This window comes from Ictidomys tridecemlineatus, chromosome X (assembly GCF_052094955.1).
Source record: "Ictidomys tridecemlineatus isolate mIctTri1 chromosome X, mIctTri1.hap1, whole genome shotgun sequence".
In the NCBI taxonomy this organism is placed as follows: domain Eukaryota; kingdom Metazoa; phylum Chordata; class Mammalia; order Rodentia; family Sciuridae; genus Ictidomys; species Ictidomys tridecemlineatus.
In genome coordinates, this window is record NC_135493.1 from 26525607 (window position 1) to 26544545 (window position 18939).

Here is an 18939-nt window from a genome sequence, read left to right on the forward strand (position 1 = left end):
TTCTCAGGTGAAAATTAGTCACACATACATTGAGAACAAGCTCAATTTGGATTTAAATAACAGAATAAATGATTTTAGCCTGTGACTATTCTTTCTCTTTCTTTTTTTGAGATGAAGTTTCACTATGTTTCCCAGGCTGGGTCTTGGCCTCCTGGACTCAAGTAATTGTCCTGCCTCAAGATCATAAGTAGCTAAGACTAAAGGTGTATGTCACCATGCATGGCTCAGACTAAAAGACTTAAAATCCATCATATAGGTACTGGAGAGAAACTGAAGGCAGAGAAATAACACAATAAAAGGATGTCTTAGGAAAAGTGCAAGAATCTCTTAAGCATGAGTGGGTAGAGGAAATAGACTAAGTAATGGTGACTACAAAAATAAAAGGCAAGTGTGAACATGGGGACATTACAAGGCAAGCATTAAGCTCATTCACTAACTGTCAAGGTAAGGAAATGAATAACTTGAGTGCATTATGAGGAGAAATTGTGTAAGATCACCTATTTCATTCCTCTGCTAATTCAAAATAGGAAAAAAAAATCTTGTTTTAATCTACTCAAATTTTCCCACTGATATTCAAATGTAAGAGAACAGAGTCAGAAGTCAGCATGTGCAGTCTCTATTAACACAGTTCATCCAAAAGCAATTAAGTATTTTGTACCCTGACTCCTAATAATAGCAGTAGCTTCCACTTGCTAGGCAGCTGTAAGTCAAGCACATCATTATCCCATTATTAAAATGGGAAACATAGAGTTCACAGGCGTTAAATCATTTGCCCAGAATGACTCAGTGATGGAGCTTAGATTCCTACATTGATCTTAGTATAATACTTTTTCCACTAATTCTTACTGCCTAAATCACTAAGTAGCCAATCTTAAAGAATAAAAATAACATAGTGTTACTTATTAAAAATAGTCTGGACTTACCGATATCTATGTACAAACACTCCTTTAAATATTGCATTCATCATATTTTCTATTTCATCTTGATTTTCCTGAAGCTACAAAGAACACATTAGCTCTCTTCAGTTATAGAAGACAACCAAAAGTACATCTAAAAGTCGTTAGAACTACCAAGAAATGCAGATTTCTCCAATATTTTGGTGATTTTATTGAATTATTATTCTACTAAACAAATGAAACCACACACACACATACACAGGAAAAAAAAAGAAGAAGAAGAAGAAGAAGGCTATAACAGGTAATTAAGGTCCCTTGATTCCGAAAACATTTGACTTTGACTTGTAATATTTGGCTGCTAGATAATTTTTTTTCTAATGCTCACAAATTTCCATTGTATAAAGAAGCTGATAAAGAACTGTTATGCAGTTACCTATTATTATTACCTATCATGTACAATGTAATGTATATGTCAGTATAAAATAATAACAATTTTTCATTCATCTTTAGAGTCTGAAAAAGAAGCATCATGTTAACTAGCACCTGCTCAAAGAACAAAAGGTATTAGGTTAAAATAAGGAGGCTAAAATCTTAATCACTAATAAATTAAGGGAAAAAATAACCTAAAATAATCAGAGAACATATCAAATTTTGGCTATCTGATCTACTAACATACATTTTCAATTTGGTTTCACAGTTAAGACAGGATTGGCTAGGGGAAAAAAGAAAAGGACTAGTGGTGGTATACACCTGTAATTCCAGTAACACAGGAGGCTGAGGCAGGAGGATCACAAGTTCAAGGCCAGCCTCAGCAATGTAGTGAAATAAAATTAAAAAGAAAAGACCAGGCTACGGATGTGGCTCAGTGGTAAAAAAGAAAAAGACTAGGGATATGACGCAGTTGTAAAGAGCACCTGCGTTCAATCCCCAGTACCAAAAAAATATATATATATATTACTTATGATTTAGCACAACACTTAAAAAATGTTTTTTCTTATTCAAAGCTGAATTTGGTAGACAATGTTAAAAGTATCTCCCATTGTACAAAAAATAGTGATTCAGTTCAGATGCTAATAAATAGCTTGTAAGTAATTTTTCAAAGTGATTCCACGTAATTGTGAAATCTCATATCACCCTGACACAATCTGAGGATGAGACTATCACAGTAAACATGAACAGTACACTAAGGCTTTCCAGACTGACCCAGATTACCTTATTTAAATCATAAAACAATACTAGTCCACACAGATTGAAAATAAACAACAAAGTATTGTTAGTATGAATATTCAACAAAACTTTAAGTTAGATGCATAAACAATTTGAAATGCTATTTAAAATTAAATCTTTCATGGGATTGGAGCAATATATCTCAACAGTTAAAGTACATGCTTATTAGCAGGCACAAGGCCCTGGGTTCAATCCCTAGCACCAAAATAAGTAAGGAAGGAAATATATAAATCTTTCAAACAAATAATCTGAGACTAAGCAAATAATAATTAATGGTGACCAAACTGGTCACACATTAATAGTCTAATACTCAATTTAAATATTTACCTCTTTTCGCTTTTGTAGCAGGAGTTCTAGCCTCTCATTGGCTCGTTTTCCAATCATTTTATTCCGTTCTGCCTCATATTGTCTTTGTGTATTATCCATATTGATGCTAAGATTTAATGCCACGTTTACCAAAGCTGTCATCAACTTCATAGCTATTTTGAAAAGGGTAAAATGTCGAAATTAGTCTAACAGATGCAAAAATGTACAATTTAAGATCAAATTAGGCAGAGATGGGATGCTCTGCATCTGACAGAAAGGAAAAATACAGCTGCTACAAATGACAACAATAAATCAACAGCTAAGACTGTATGGAATACCTACTATATGTCTGTAAATTGCTTATTATGCCAAGTATTTTTCATGGATTATATCCTAATCCTCCTAACTTCCCTCAAAGGTAAGGGCTAAGGAAACTGAAGTACAAGGAGATTAACAAACTTGCTTCAGATTATACAGTTCATATAAATACTTAATCCAGGATTCAAAGCAATATAATCTGACTCCAGACTATGCTTAAGTCCCTTATTTTATATTACATGCCCTACAATGATCTTTTTTTCAGAGATCGTTTTAAATAAATTTTAGTTCTTATAGAAGTCATTTAGCTATCTCAGTAACCAAAGGTAGCCTGATTGCTTTATTACATATTACATAGCACAAAAATGTTACAAGAGTTTTATCAATTTGTTTTGATTACTTTTACTCCATTACATATCACCACAAAGACAATGATGAAATTATACAGAGATCTATGTAAAATAACAAAAATTATCAATGTCACTGAATATAGACTTACTCATAAAATTTTCTCCAGATTCCACTCTTTTATTACTAAAACCTGAAAGATCTGATGAATTTATGCCTTTTTAAGCTCACTCTAGACTATTTCTCACATTTGACAAATTGCATGATATAGCAGCAAAACTATCTTCATTTGTGGCTATTGGCTCTCTAAAGGGAGTTTCCAATTTTATGCTATAAACTATTTCACAACCTCAGCAAACCAGTATTGTCACTCAGATCTAAAATTATTCATCATACTTGCTTTAATTTACTTTAGCCATTACATTCTTGACATTGAATACACCCTAAAGCACGATAACCATATTCATATTTTGTGACCTCAAATCTAAAAACAAAAACAAAACTCTATAGGAAATTATACACATTTTATTTTTAATAACAGGACATACAGAAATGCATCCTTAATAGCTTTAATTCTTTGAAAAATATTCTAAAGAAAAAAATAGACTGAGAAAAGTTTTTGAAGATAAAACAAAATTACTAAGGCTTATTTGATTTATTCAAACTCAAATAAAAAAGCATATATTTAATAACAGTATATCAGCAATTTTACCTTTAGTACAAAGGAGAACTATAGGATTTTATTCACATGAAACCAAATATCACTATTCTACACTTAACTATTTGAGATGTAAAAAATGTAACTCCTTGAACTAAAAATTTAAAGATCAAAGTATTTGACCTGGCTTATTGTTACCCAGAAACACGAGGAAACATCCGTTTTTGTAGTATGATTCAAAGAATATGCATTGTTCAATAGAGGTGCTATGCTACCCGGTGGGGTTACACATACCAGAGACAAATGATAAGGTCAACAGGGCTACGTATCCAAAATGACTATAACACTCTCCCCAAATGTGCTATCAATAGAGCCCAACACATATCCATTTAATAATTTTTCCATGCTGTGGCATAGTAACCAGGCAAGTTACTTCTTACCACAAGAAATCACTATACATTAGCTATAAAATACCTTTAAAGATCAAAACTGAAAGTACTAATCTATTCAGAGTAATTCATAGGGGGCAATTTGGAGAGACTATTCTCTTATTGATCACTTAATAAATAAAATTAATTCATGTCACTATCATTTCCTTTCCCTTTAATAAGATTATTAATCTTTTTCATCTCTAAACTAAGGCAATACACAGAAAATACTTCAAAATACTGACCTGCCAGGGTGCTTGTATGTCGAAATGCTCTGACTTGTGAGTCAGACAATCCTGTAAGAAGTGAAATGACTGTATCCATCATGTACTCATCATATATGATACTATATTGACATTGCCTTACTAGTACACCGATGAATTCACAAAAACTGGATTTGAACTTCTTCCACTGAGGACCAGCCATGGTAAGTGGATAATCTCCACTATCCTAAAACAAAGAGTTTAAACAGCAATTTCATTTAAAATGTATGAAAAGATTTCACTTTTTTTGAAATATACTGGGCAAAAACATGAAGACTCATTTATCTAAACTTCTCCACTAAGTCCTCAAAGCAAGCAAGAGAATAATATGCAAAGGTACAAGTACTTTTGAACACTTCTGCCTTTGAGAACAAAACCGGTATTCTGAATTCACTTCCACCAATGAAATTACATTACCAATTACTGAGGTTAAAAATATCCTCCTTTATCACAGCAAACATTCCTCTCATAGGCACAGATATTTATTAAATTTTGTTGAAGCAAAAACAAAATTATATTTTTAAATGCATTCAAGTGTCAATCTCACTTCCTGATAGCTTCCCTATACACTAATGGTCACCCTCCTTCTTTCATGGCATCCCCGTTTATCCTGTTTTTTTCCCTTCTAGCTACCTCACAGCAAAGAAAATATACAATACTTTTCTAAGTCTGACTTATTTCACTTGATATTGTGGTCCCCAGTTCAATACACTTTCTGATAAATGACACAATTTCATTTTTCTTCTTTTTTTTTTCTTTGGTACTGAGGATTAAACTTAGATGCACTCAACCACTGAATCACATCCCACAGCCCTCTTTCGTACTTATTTAGAGACAGGGTCTCATTGAGTTGCTTAGCACCTTGCTTTTGCTGAGGCTGGTTTTGAATTAGGACCCTCTTGCCTCAGCCTCCTGAGCCACTGCACCCAGCTAATTTCATTCTTATTTATGGTCGAACAAAACAACTTTGTGTGTACACACACACAGAGACACACAAACACACTTCAACATTTTCTTTATCCATTCATCTGTTGATGGATACCTACACTGATTCAATAACTTGGCTACTGTCAACTGTGTAGCACTAAACAGATGTATGCATGTATCTCTAAAGTACACTGACGTTTGATGGGCATGGTGGTGCACTCCTATTCCCAGCAACTTGGTAGGCTGAAGCAGGAGGATAACAAGTTAAATCACCAGTACAGCGAAAAAAAAAAAAAGTTATTCATAATTTCTTCTTAACTACTGGAAACTAATAATAGCACTTAGTGTTCATCAAAGTCATTTTACAAATTGTCTTATCTTTTAGAATGATAGTTTTAAAAAGCTCCTTCTTTATGGAGAGCAAGAAAGAAGCTGACTAAATAAAACACGATTTTTTAATGGGAAAATTGCTAGTGAAAACGTTTTCAAATCATAAATACTACAGGTACTGGAACTAATCTGTGAAGAAAACAAAAATCCCTGCCCTAAAGCAACTTAAATTCTAGCAAATCTACAAATGCATTTATTGGTATAACAATATTTAAAGAGATCACTGTGATAATGAACAAGTCTAAATTATTTTTTATTGTTCTTATTATACATAGTTTAAACATAAAGGAGTTTTTAAAGAATAAAATAATCTGTATTGTTCTTTTTCTAAGCTACCTGGTTTATCCAATATTGACCAAATCTTCCCTTTACAATATTCCAAGAATATGTTATGTTCAAGATTATGTTTTTCTTACAGGGCATGGTGGCACATGCCTTTAATCCCAGCAGCTTGGGAGTCTGAGGCAGGAGGATTACAAGTCAGAGGATGGTATCAGTAACTTAGCAAGAACCTAAGCAATTTAGTGATAACTTGTTTCAAAAAAAAAAAAAGGCTGGGAATGTAGCTCTGTGTTAAAGTATTCCTGGACTCAATCTCCAATACAAAAAACATTATGCTCGTCCCCTAAATTCTTCATTTTCTTACAAGAATAATAACTACTATTTAATAAATTCTTGCTATGTGGCAAGAATTATAAAATGCTATGCAATTTTCAAACATTACTCAATTCCATTCTTTAACAGCCTTAAGAAAACCATCAGCCCCATTTTACAGATGATGAAACTGCTAAGGTAACTTGTTGAAAGTCACATAGCCATCACTTGCTTAATGCCAATGCTCATATCAACAACATTAATATAGAAAATAAGTCAAGATCAACATGTATAAAATTATCAAAACATTTAAAGTAAGATGTTACCTCATCAAATTCTTCAGTCATTTTTCGAATTATCTCAGAGTTCTGCATATGTCTAAACATTTCTGCTGTAACAACTCCTGGAATTTGCAAGTGTCAGAAATTAATACATGGTATAATGAAAAATAAAGAATACTTCTAAATCAGTCTCTAACACTAAGAAGTATATGGTCACACAATAAAAGCATACTTTTTCATTCCAACTTTAGTATGATACTGAAACCTATGAATAAAGCACCAATAAATACTATTAACATATATAAGAAAACAGCCCCACACTTCTGACAAGTACCTTTCTTACTAGTACAATCAGTCTAGCTATTTCTACCTGTCTTACTTTACTCATACTATAATATTTATACAGTTGCCCCTCTGTATCCATGAGGAGTAGTTGTCAAGACCACTCTCCCAGTATACCAAATCCTCAGCTGCTCAAGTTCCTTACACAAAATGGCATAGTGTTTGCATATAATCTAGGCATATCTTCCTATGTATTTTCAATCATCTCTAGATGACTTATAATATCTAATGCAATGTAAATGCTATGCAAATCATTATAATACTATATTGTTTAGGGAATAAGTACATGTGCAATTCAATATTTTTATACGTTGCACTACACATGTACTTATTACTTATAGTATAATATAACATTATACTATATTGTTTAGGGAATAACTGTACATGTGCAGTACAATATTTTTCATATATTTAAAAAAAATTATTTACAGATACAAAACCTATGGATACAGAAGGCTTCCTGTACTAGCTTTGCCCCTATTAACACAAATCATATGTAATCAAAGGTGAGGAAGAATCAAGGGTAACATTTAAAACCTCGAGGACAAGAACATGGGATGCAGCTCAGTGTTAAGAGGGCTCACCTAGCATACAGGATTCCCTAGATTCCATTCCCAGCACTAGGAGAAAACCCTAGAGGATGAAACTGAAGATGATAGGGGAAAAGGTAACAGGTAGAGTTCACTTAAGTCATATGTGTAAAGCCATTACATCCTAATATCCTTGAAATGAGTTATAAATAAGTGTAAATAGTTAAATTTTAAGACACACCCATCTGGAACCTTGTAATCTAATTGGATGTGAAAAATAAAGAATAAAAGATAAAGAAAATGAATTTCAAAATAGTACACAATAAATGCTCTAATGAATGGTAATGTCAAGAAACACGATGCTCAGACAGAAGTGAAGGGAAAACTGTGTTAGAGAATTAAGAACTGTTTTTTAAAACAGAAATGAAAATGAAAATTCTTTCATTAAAAAATTTGACAAAAACCTTCAGAATTTTCAACTTATCAAAGGAAGAGGAAGAAAGGGTCAATATTATAGCAAAGATCAAATATCAGTAAAGGGATTTCTATGGAAGAGTTACGTTAGAAGACAATTCAAGAAGATGCACATGAATTTCCACTGATGAGGCATCATGAGATTTACAAAGAGGGGAAGAATGTAAAAACTGGATTTTTAAAAACCATACATTTATTGATGGATCATTTACTTGCTTACCTGTCTCATAGCAACTAATGCCATAAATATAGTAACAAAGAATAACTTAGTACGTAAGATGAGATTCACAATAAGAAATAAATTAATGTAGATTTTTCAATAAAAGTAATATTGTGTATACACATGTATTTTGAATGAGCATTTTATATGTATACATACACAGATGTAAAACATGACCTCTATTTCATATAAGGACACTAAAGCTAACAGAAAAAGAAAACTTTTTTGAGGTTATTCACCTACAGCATGCTGCCTCCCCTGGTTGAGATGAATTTCTAGTGGTATCCTGGAATAGCCCTTACATACCACAATCTTAAAGATCCAAATGATTTTTTTTTTAAATAGACAAAATCAGAAGAGTACCATTTCTCTGCCTAAAATAAATACAGTCCAATACCTTTTGAAAGGCTTTTGTTTTATAATCATGAATGTCTCTTTCAAAAACTTTCCCATACTTTATAAGTGTTAGATACTTGGTAATATTAGAGAAGGACAAAGTAACTCAATCCTGAAACAATTTCTATGAAAAATAAACATTTATATATAAATATATCAAATCAAACATATTACATAAATTTTTACAAGTTCAATTCTAGAGTTCCTTTTCCTTCCTCACAAACTATATGACAGCAACAAACCCAAAAATAAGCAGAAAGGAGCCTCAGAGCAAAAACGAAGTAGCTGGAAGCAAGCTCCATGCATTTAATTGTGATGTAGGTATGAAGCCACCATTAGCATATTAATTAGGTCAGAGCCCACTACCATTAAAAAAGTATGGAACTTGGGCTGGAGTTGTAGCTCAGTGGTAGTGTACTTGTCTAGCATGTGTGAAGCATTGGGTTTGATCCTCAGCACTACAAAAAATAAATAAATAAAACAATGGCATTGTGTCCATCTACAAATTTTTTAAAAATTAATTTTTTTAAAAATGTGTGAAACTTCTAAAAACTGGTAAATTAAAAAGAAATAAACAATACTAGCCACAGAACCATAAACAAAAGAGCAGACTGGAGCCATTCAGTATAACTGATGCTCCTAACCCCCCTGAATCCATATAAAAGGTTAAATAAGTAAGTATATTTTTCCTATGTTTATATATGAATACATGACTAGTGTAATTCCATATCATGTACAACCACAAAAAGGGAATTAATACCCCATGTATGTTTGATATAAAATATATTCTACTGTCATGTGTAATTAAAAAGAATTAAAACATTTAAAAAGAAACAAAAGTAAGTACACTGAAAGAAGTTTCTAACTCATTTATGAACAAATTCTATCAAAATGATTTTATGTGTAAAAGGACAAAATGACCTTAACTTTCAATATATGGTTAATTCTACTTCATAGAGGTTGATTATTGCCAGTGCTCAAATCTACCTGATAAACTTGGTTTTTAACACCTTAAATTTTTAGAATTCCTGACAAACCTGTTTTGACAAGTTATATTCAAATGCTGAGTTAGTAAGCTCCTTATTTATAAACAATGATGCCAGAGAAGGAATGAATCTGATAAAGGGAAAATGTTCAGCCTGTGGACTCATTTTAAAACTACAATTCAGAAATCGAATTAAACTCAATATCCATTATTATTATATTATCTAATACTGAATTGCAGCAAACTTTAAGTAAACAAGGCAGCTATATCCATACTCTTCAGCAAAAGACAGTCTTTAAAATAAAGTTTTTAAATTTCTCAACACTGACCATGATAAATTTTAGGCTCAAGAATTCAATATACTGTCTATTTCTCAGACCTCACACATAGGTAACATTTAATATGCATACTACATGGAATGTGATCAATTTCAAATAAAAAGCCAATGCTACTTATGTTTCAATTACAATTAAAATATTTTTAAATGAATACTGAACTATAAATTGCTTCTTAGAATTTTTCTACACTTGCTAAATAAGTCATGTTATAACATCTTAACTTTTTAATTATATTCTAAGTAGCCTTCCCTCATTACTAAAACCCATGTTTTTGGTGCCATTTTCAGTGAAAATACTCCTGAAAACTCCATAAAATGCATTCACCTGAGCATCCTCTGGGATTTTAAGGTTGAACCAAGTACTAGAGAGACATAAAATACATCAGAACTTATCCATGATTCTTGACTGACTCATTTAGTGATCCATGTGGTACAAACTCCCAACTTAAGTTATTTTGTCCCCTTTATTTTGTCCCCTTACAAATTCCTGTCTTTATTTTTAACTTTCCCCACTTCTAATTCAAAATTTTTTAAATAAAGTAAAAATACTTTAAAGTAGACCCCTAACCACTATGATTTTCTCTATCTTTTAGAAGAACTGGCAATTTCATCAATACCTTACTTAACTTATTTACCCACTTACTGTTACTCATGACACTTTTTAATTTCCTATACCTTATACTTTCCTATTTCCCTATAATTTGAACCTGTATTATCTTCATCATCTTCCTCCTCCTTTCTTAATCCATTTCTTTGCTCCTAAAACTAGATGCTGAAAGTGGGAAATATAACTAATAAAAGTACCACAACAATTAGAAATTGTCAAGTTTTTAGATACATTTCACACATGAATATAATTATCAGACTTTTTCTTTGTTATTTTCTTTTTTCCTCATACATCCTGGTATTAATTTCCATATAAAGTGCTAACATCCCTTTAGGCATAACAAGTAGAGATTCTACTTCCAAAATAAATGTTCCTTACCTTTACAGCCTGAACACTGAATAAAAAAGTTGATAAGGTCAAGAAGTGCTATATCTCGGTCGTGCTTATATGATTCTATCCAATCATCTACCACCGACTAAAAGAGAAGGGAAAAAATAAAAATAAATTAGCTTTTTCTAATGATTTAAGAATCAACAAAATCTCATGAAAGTAATAAAATTCAGCTTTTTGTAGTATTAGATAACTTTAATTAATAAGTATATATACACACATACAAATGCATGAATGTCTATGTGCATATGTGTATATATTATGTGTCTCTCCCAGCTGACTTATTTGCAAATATTAAAAAGATGATACTAAAATTATCATGGTAAGGAGATGGAACTTGAATAGCCAAATCAATCTTTAAAAAGGAGAAATCCAAAAGACTTACATTTCATAATTTTAAAACTTATTTACAAAGCTACAGTAAGACAATGAATGTAGTAGTACTGAAATTTAGTAGTATAGAAGTAGTAGTATAAAAATTTAGTAGTATAGAAATTTAGTTTAACATAATAAAATCTAGAGTCCAGCATTTTGGGGGGCGGGGGTACCAGGGATAGAACTCAGGGGCACTCCACCAGTGAGTCACATCCCTAGCCCTATTTTATATTTTATTTAGAGACAGAGTCTCACTGAGTTGCTTAGCATCTCGTTTTTGCTGATGCTGGTTTTGAACTCTGAATCCTCTTGCCTCAGTCTCCAGAGCCTCTGGGATTACAGGCGTGCACCAACACACCTGGCCAGATACAGATCTTTATATGATGGTTATTTGATTTTCAAAAAGGGTGCTAAGACAATTCAACAGAAAATATTAATAACAAATGGTACTGAGATGACTGGATATGATTATGCAAAAGAATGAATGAAATGGGATCCTACCTCACACCATACACACAGAACTTAATTCATATGGATCAAAAACCTAAATATAAAAGCTAAAACTGTTAGAAAAAAAAGCAAATTTTCATAATGTTACATTTGGAAAAGCCTTCTCGAGCATTAAACCAAAAAAGCACAAAGCAATCAAAGAAAAAAATAAATTCAACTTATTCAAAATTAAAACCTTCTGTGTTTCAAAGCATTCTATGAAGCAAATGAAAAGATAATCTATAGAACATGAGAAAATATTTGTAAGTCATATATCTGATAAGGGATCTGTATACAGAATATAAAAGAACTCTTATAACTCAATAAGTTCTAAAAAGTCACACTAGGGATATATCTCTGTGGTAGAGCAAAATGCCCAGCATACAATGAGACCTGGGTTTAATCCATAGCACAAAAAAAATAAAAAAGTTTAAAAAGCCCAACAACCCAATTGAAAACTTAAAATATAAGCAAAGAGCCAGGTATGGTGGCACACACCTATCATTTAAGCTACTGGGAGGCTAAGGCAGGGAGATCCAAGTTCAAGGCCAGTCTCAACAATTTAATGAGACCCTTTCTCAAATTAAAAAAATAAAAAGGGCTAGGGGGTGTAACAGTTAACTGCTCCTGGGTTTAATTCCCTGTAACACAAAAAAATTTATTGACACACACACATAACCAAAGGATCTAAATCGCTAGTTCTATAAAAATAGAGGAATAGCCAATAAAACATATCAAAAGATACTCAACATCATTAGCCACCAAGGAAATGCAAATAAAAATCACAGTGAGGGACTGGGTATGTGACTCAGTGGTAGGGATCTTACCCAACATGCATTGAAGTCCTGGGTTCACAGAAAACAACAAAATAAAACAACCCCCCCACACACAATGAGACACCACTTCACAGCCAGTAGGATCCACTAGAATGGTTATAATGATAAAAGAAAAATGAAAAACTAACTAGCATTGGTGGGCAGGGGATGTAACTCAGTGGTAAAGTGCTTGGCTAACATGTGTACAAGGCCTAGTATTCTCCAGCACCACACCACACACACACACACACACACACACACACAGTCCAAAACCAAAAAAAACCCCATATATTAGCAAAATATAAATAAATGGAACACTTGAACACTGCTGGTAGAAGAAAAATGGTATAGCCACTTTGGAAAAATTGGCAGATCCTCAAAAAGTTAAATATAGTATTACCACATGACACTGCAATTTGACTCCCAGGTATATATTACCAATGAGGAATAAAAACATATGTCCAAACAAACATTTGTGCAGCATTATTCAAAAAAGCCAAAAAAGTGGAAACAGCCCAAATGTGTTTCCAGGGATGAATAAAACGTGGTATATCTATAAAATATAATAGTTTGACCAAAAGGAATTAAGTAATAATAGACACCACATGAACAAACCTGGTTAGTATTATGCTAGATCAAAGAAATAACTCATAAGGAACCACAAATTGTATGAACCCATTTATATGAAATGTCCAGAATAGACAAAAATAATTAACAGTGGCCTAGTCCTAGAAAAGGGGAAATGACTGCTAAAGGACATGAGAATCCTTTCTAGGATGGCGAAAATGTTCTAAAATTAGATTGTGATGGTAGCTGCACAATTCTGTGAATGTACTAAAAACCACTGAATCTACACTTTAAAACATTTCATTCATGCTGGCTAGAGTTATGGCTCAATGGTAGAGCATTTGCCTAGCACGTGTGAGGCCCTGGGTTCAGTCCTCCACACCACATAAAAGTAAATAAAATAAAGATATTGTGTCCATCTACAACTAAAAAGAATTTTTTAAACTAAAAAATATATATATTTCATTCACGCTATATAGTTTGAATCTAGAATGTCCTACAAACACCCATGGGAAAATAGTTAGTCCTCAGTGCTGCACTACTGGAAGATCATAGAAACTTTTAAAAGGTGGGGCCTAGTGGGAGGTTTTTAGGTTATTGGAGACATTCCTCCTAAGAGGATTGTGGCACATGGGTCCATTTCAGCTACCAAGAGGTGAACAAGCTTGCTCCACCACATACTCCCTGCCACAAAGTACTACCTTGCCATAGGTCCAAAGGTAACAGGACAAATAACCATGAATTAAAACCTCTGAAACAATGAGCCAAAATACACCTTTCCTCTTTATAAACTGATTACCTCAAGTATTTGTTGCAATAACAGAAAGCTAACACAATTAATTTTTATATTTGAATCCTTTTCTGTATAACAGTTTGTATATGCTAAACAATACAAGTTACAAAAGAAAAATTTCCTATTGATATCTGCAATAAAAGCAACAGAATATACTGTTATGGCCCCAAAATCTTTGATATTGCTCCAGTAAGACAGTAAAGTCTATGTCCTCTTCCCTAGAACAAAGTAAGGCAATGTGTCCTAATTGAAATCACAAAGGGCCATGCATCTGCATTGGTTTCTGGGAACATTTGTGAACTAGATACTACCTCTCAAGACATTCTTCCAAAAACCAGAAGCCATTCTATAAAATATCCAAGTTACAGAGAAAGGGATTTGTAGGTGCCCCAGATAAAGTTCCAGCTGAGCCCAGCCGAGGAATTATAAACATACTATATACCAAAAATTAGTAAAGAAACTCATACATGATTAGAGTCCTTATGTTACTACCATGCATTTAACTAATGTGTCCCAACTAAGGCCCAGCCATCATGGAGCTGAGACAAGTCATTCCTATTCAGTTCTGAATGAATTCTAGACTCACAGAATCATTAAGTCAAATAAAATCGTCATTGATGCACATCAATGAGATTGTAGTAGTGTTATATAGCAATAGATAGTGAAGAGTAAGAGCTATATTAATCAATAATGCTACAAAAATATTTAATGAAATCGTATACCTCATCACATTTTATGAAGGTCAAATTAATTTAATTAGGAATAAAAATCTACCATAATAAAAATAAATGTAGGTTATTAACTATAAAATGGTTAAAATTGTTAATCATCAAATAATATGCAAACAACTTATTCAATAAAATTGAATATCTATTATCTAATAAAATAATAAACTATCTACTATCTAATAAAATAATATCTATTATCTAATAAAATAATAACGCATAATAAAAAACATGCATGGTGTCTTCTTTCTTAAAATATAAGAACTATTTTTGGGTGGCAGCACTAGAGTACTCTACCACTGAGCTAGATCTACAGCCCTTTGTATTTTTCATTTTAATATGCAAGATCTCACTAAGTTTCTAAGGCCCAAACTTATGATCTTCCTGCCTCAGCGCAGTCACTGGGATTATAGGTATAAGTCACTGCACCAAGTTTATAACAAATATCTTTAAGCCAGTAGCCAGTCTTGTATTTATTCACACTCACTTGAAATTAACTCTAAAAAATAATAATTAAGGGGGAAAGGCATAAAGATCAATAGAGGGAAGGGAGCAATGGTGGGGAAAGGGAAGGGGAAGGGGAAGGAGAGGTACTGGGCTCTGAATTAGACAATATATATTCCATGCTTGTATAATTATGTCAAAATGGATTCTACTCTTATGCATATTTTTTAAAAACCTAGAAACAAAACCTATACATAACAATAATACAAAGTAGATTAGTGTTAGAACAGTAAGAGTTAATATAACGGCTAAGTGTGATAATGGACTACTAAGTGTAAACAATACATTTAGGAAAAAAAAACAGTATTTGGAATACTTTTTAGAAGAGAAGAGAAACATTTGATTCAATAAGCCTTATTTGACATGAGAAGGGGAAAATGAAACTATTCAATGTATCTGGAAAAAAACAACAACAAAAACATCTAGGGGCAGAGCACAATATGGCTGCAGAATTGAAATTATGTCATAAGGAAATCTGGGCTGGATTTTTTGCATAAAGATGAACCCTGTTTCTAAGGAGACTTCCTCAATCAAATTTGGTCTTAGAAATGTAAGGTAAAGTCAGGTGCAGTTGCACACACCTATAATCCTTATAGCTGGGAAAGCTGAGACAGGAGGATCTTGAGAGTTCAAAGTGAGCCTCAGCAACTTAGCGAGAACCTGTCTCAAAATTATCTTATAAAACAAAAAGGGCTGGAGATGTGATCCAGTGGTTAAGTACCTCTGGGTTTAATCCCTGGTAGAAAGAAAAAACAGGAAAAAAAAAAGGAAAGAACTATAAAAGGAATGAAAGGAGTTTGTGCCCATATTCCTGGAACATCTCCCATTCCCAGAAATACATGAATATTCATACTCTTTATTAGCCTATCCCCTCCCCCAATTACTTTTACCCTCTATCAGCTTATCCCCTCCCCCAATTTCATTTACCCTATATCTATCTATAACCTCCCCACCAGCATGAGGTTGAGAGTCTGATCTGTGAGCCTTTGTCCCTGCTTCTCATACTCTTGGCCAAGAATAAACCTTTCTTCACTGCTTAAACAGTGCTTGGTCTTATTACTGGTTCCACAATTCTGAGAAGGGAAAAAAGGATCCAGTTTTGGGTCAAAACTTGGTAACATGGGCATTCCTTTGTAAGACAGAAACAGAACAATGGATTATATAAAGGTTCAATCTAAATAAAGAACAAACTATAAGCAATACAGAACTATGGAAAATGTTCATTTTTTTTAAGTTGTAGATGGGCACAATACCTTTATTTTATGTATGTGGTATTGAGGATCTAATGCAGTGCCTCATGCATACGAGACAAGTGTTCTACCACTGAGCCATCACCCCAGCCCCAAAATGTTCATTCTTTAAATACTAAGATACCATTAACAAAAAGAATTAAATAATGAGGATAAACCTTCTCTAAAAAATTAAAAATTTTAATGGATCAAAAAGTTCAACAAAAACCCTATAGTTTAGACAAAATGAGAAAACTTAATTAGCTGTGGCTATAAGTTAAAATTTCTAGTGATATGTACCCCCCACCCCAAACTTCATGTGTTGAACCCTAATCATTAATGTAATAATACTACAAAGTGGGGCTTTTGGAAGTTGATTGTGTCACAAGGGTTCTGAATGAAATTAATGTCATTACAAAATGCAGCCCGAGAGAACTTTCTTGCCCACTTCTACCATGTCAGGATTCCAATGAGAGGAGTTTATGAACCAGAGAGTGAGCCTTCACCAGATAATGAAATACATTAGCAACTTGATTCTGTACTTCCCAGCTTACACAACTGTGAGAAATCCATTTCTGGTTTTTAAATGTCATCCAGTTTATGTTACTTTTTTACACCAGCATAAACGAACTAAAATCACTGATGTTAACAAAAACAAAAGGTACCAGAAAAAAGATTAATACGCTTAAAATATTTAGAATAAAAAACTACAGAGAAAAGGCATAACAAAAATAAAAGGAAGGGCTGAGGCTGTAGCTCAGTGGTGGAGCGCTTGCCTAGCATGTGTGAGGCACTGGGTTCAATCCTCAGCACCACATACAAATACATAAATAAAATAAAGGTATTGTAACCATCTATAACTAAAAATATTATTTAAAAATAAATAAAAGGTAAATGTGCATGTGTCCCTTGTTCCATCCCCAACACACATACAGAAAAAGCCAAACATGTATTCAAAACAATCATTTAAAAAAATAAGGGAAAATCCACACCCTAATCCCAACTATAGAAAAGAAAATTTTAGCAGATAGATAAATGAAGATCAATTAGAATGATGTAAATGAATTTGATACCTATTAAGTTCCTGCCTCTATAAAACTGGTGAAAGCTCAAAAAGCTAATAACTGAGTATTTTTATATTTTACATGTAAAATTGCTTTTATTAGTCCCAATTGATTTAAATTTTTTTTTAAAGAGAGAGTGTGAGAGAGAGGGTGGACAGAGAGAGAGAGAATTTTAACATTTATTTATTTTTTCTTAGTTCTCGGTGGACACAACATTTTTGTTTGTATGTGGTGCTGAGGATCGAACCCGGGCCGCACGCACGCTAGGCGAGCGCACTACTGCTTGAGCCACATCCCCAGCCCCTAAATTTTATTTAAATAAACCATATATCTACATAATTACATATTTATTAATAAGTTTTGCATTTCAGTTATCAATAACAAAAAGTCTAAATGACTTAGTTCTCAGAAAATCATTCTTGTATACCTATTATTGTTACTTTTAAGAAGAAAAACTATTCCCTATAGCTTCTATAAATTAAATGAAACTTTATTAAATATGTATATTAAAGGTCGGGCACAGTGGCACATGCCTACAGAGTCAGCTACACAAGAGGCTAATATGGGAGGATAACTTGCACCCACAAGTTTAACACTAGCTTGGGCAACACAGACTCCATCTCAAAAGAGATTTTAAAAATCACATATATTCCTTTAGTATTTAATATTTTTTTTTAAAAACTTTATAGGTTTGACCAACATTATAAAGCCTAAATGCTTTCACTGTCTAAAATTATGCAGAAGAAATATAATTAGGATAATTTGCCATAGATATTCTTCCAACTACTCTTCAGCTAAGAAATAAGCAAAAGTAATAAAACCTGTAATGAACAACAGTGACCAAAATAATTCAATTCACTAAAGTGACCAGTGATCATAGTAGATCATTCAACCAAGAATTTTACTGAACAGAAGACTTAATATTTTAATGATAGCTACATAAATTCAGGGTAAATTGAATCCTCATAGCCAGGATTTACATCAACATATTTTTCAACCAAATAATATTTTACCTTATGCCATTAAAACAGAGCAGCAGAAAATGACTCAAAACACAACTTAAAGTTCTTATATAATATAGACATTCATCAAATTTTGACTAGTGCTGTTTTTTTTCTAATAAGTAGTATATTTTTAAAAACACAAATAGAAAACACAGAAATATACTTATTATTTATAAGTCATTAAAGTTTAGAATATACAAATAAACTAATAAGAACTCTGTAAATATACCTGCATAGCACTCTTGCCCATTTTAACAACTTCAAACAACATCATGTTTTCCACTCCATTCTGTTGGTGATGACCATTCATTCGGTTTGGACCAGAAGGAGGTTTTCCTCCTCCATTTCCACTTTTGCCCTTTTCTCCTGGGCCCTTTTTGCCTTTTTTACAAGTCTGCATAAAAAATACAAGTTGGTTAAATTACATCACTATCCTTGAAAGTCCAAACAAAGTTAC

At 32.7% G+C, this 18939-nt stretch overlaps 1 protein-coding gene across 1 annotated transcript in view; it reads right to left on the reverse strand.

The window, feature by feature from the left end:
* Stag2 (STAG2 cohesin complex component) overlaps positions 1–18939 on the reverse strand; it is a 126561-nt gene that overhangs the window by 45319 nt on the left and 62303 nt on the right. Inside the window, 6 exon segments of the mRNA XM_078034303.1 lie at positions 924–997; positions 2451–2602; positions 4427–4631; positions 6682–6758; positions 10906–11002; positions 18712–18876. Of these exon segments, the coding sequence (XP_077890429.1) occupies positions 924–997; positions 2451–2602; positions 4427–4631; positions 6682–6758; positions 10906–11002; positions 18712–18876 (770 nt within the window).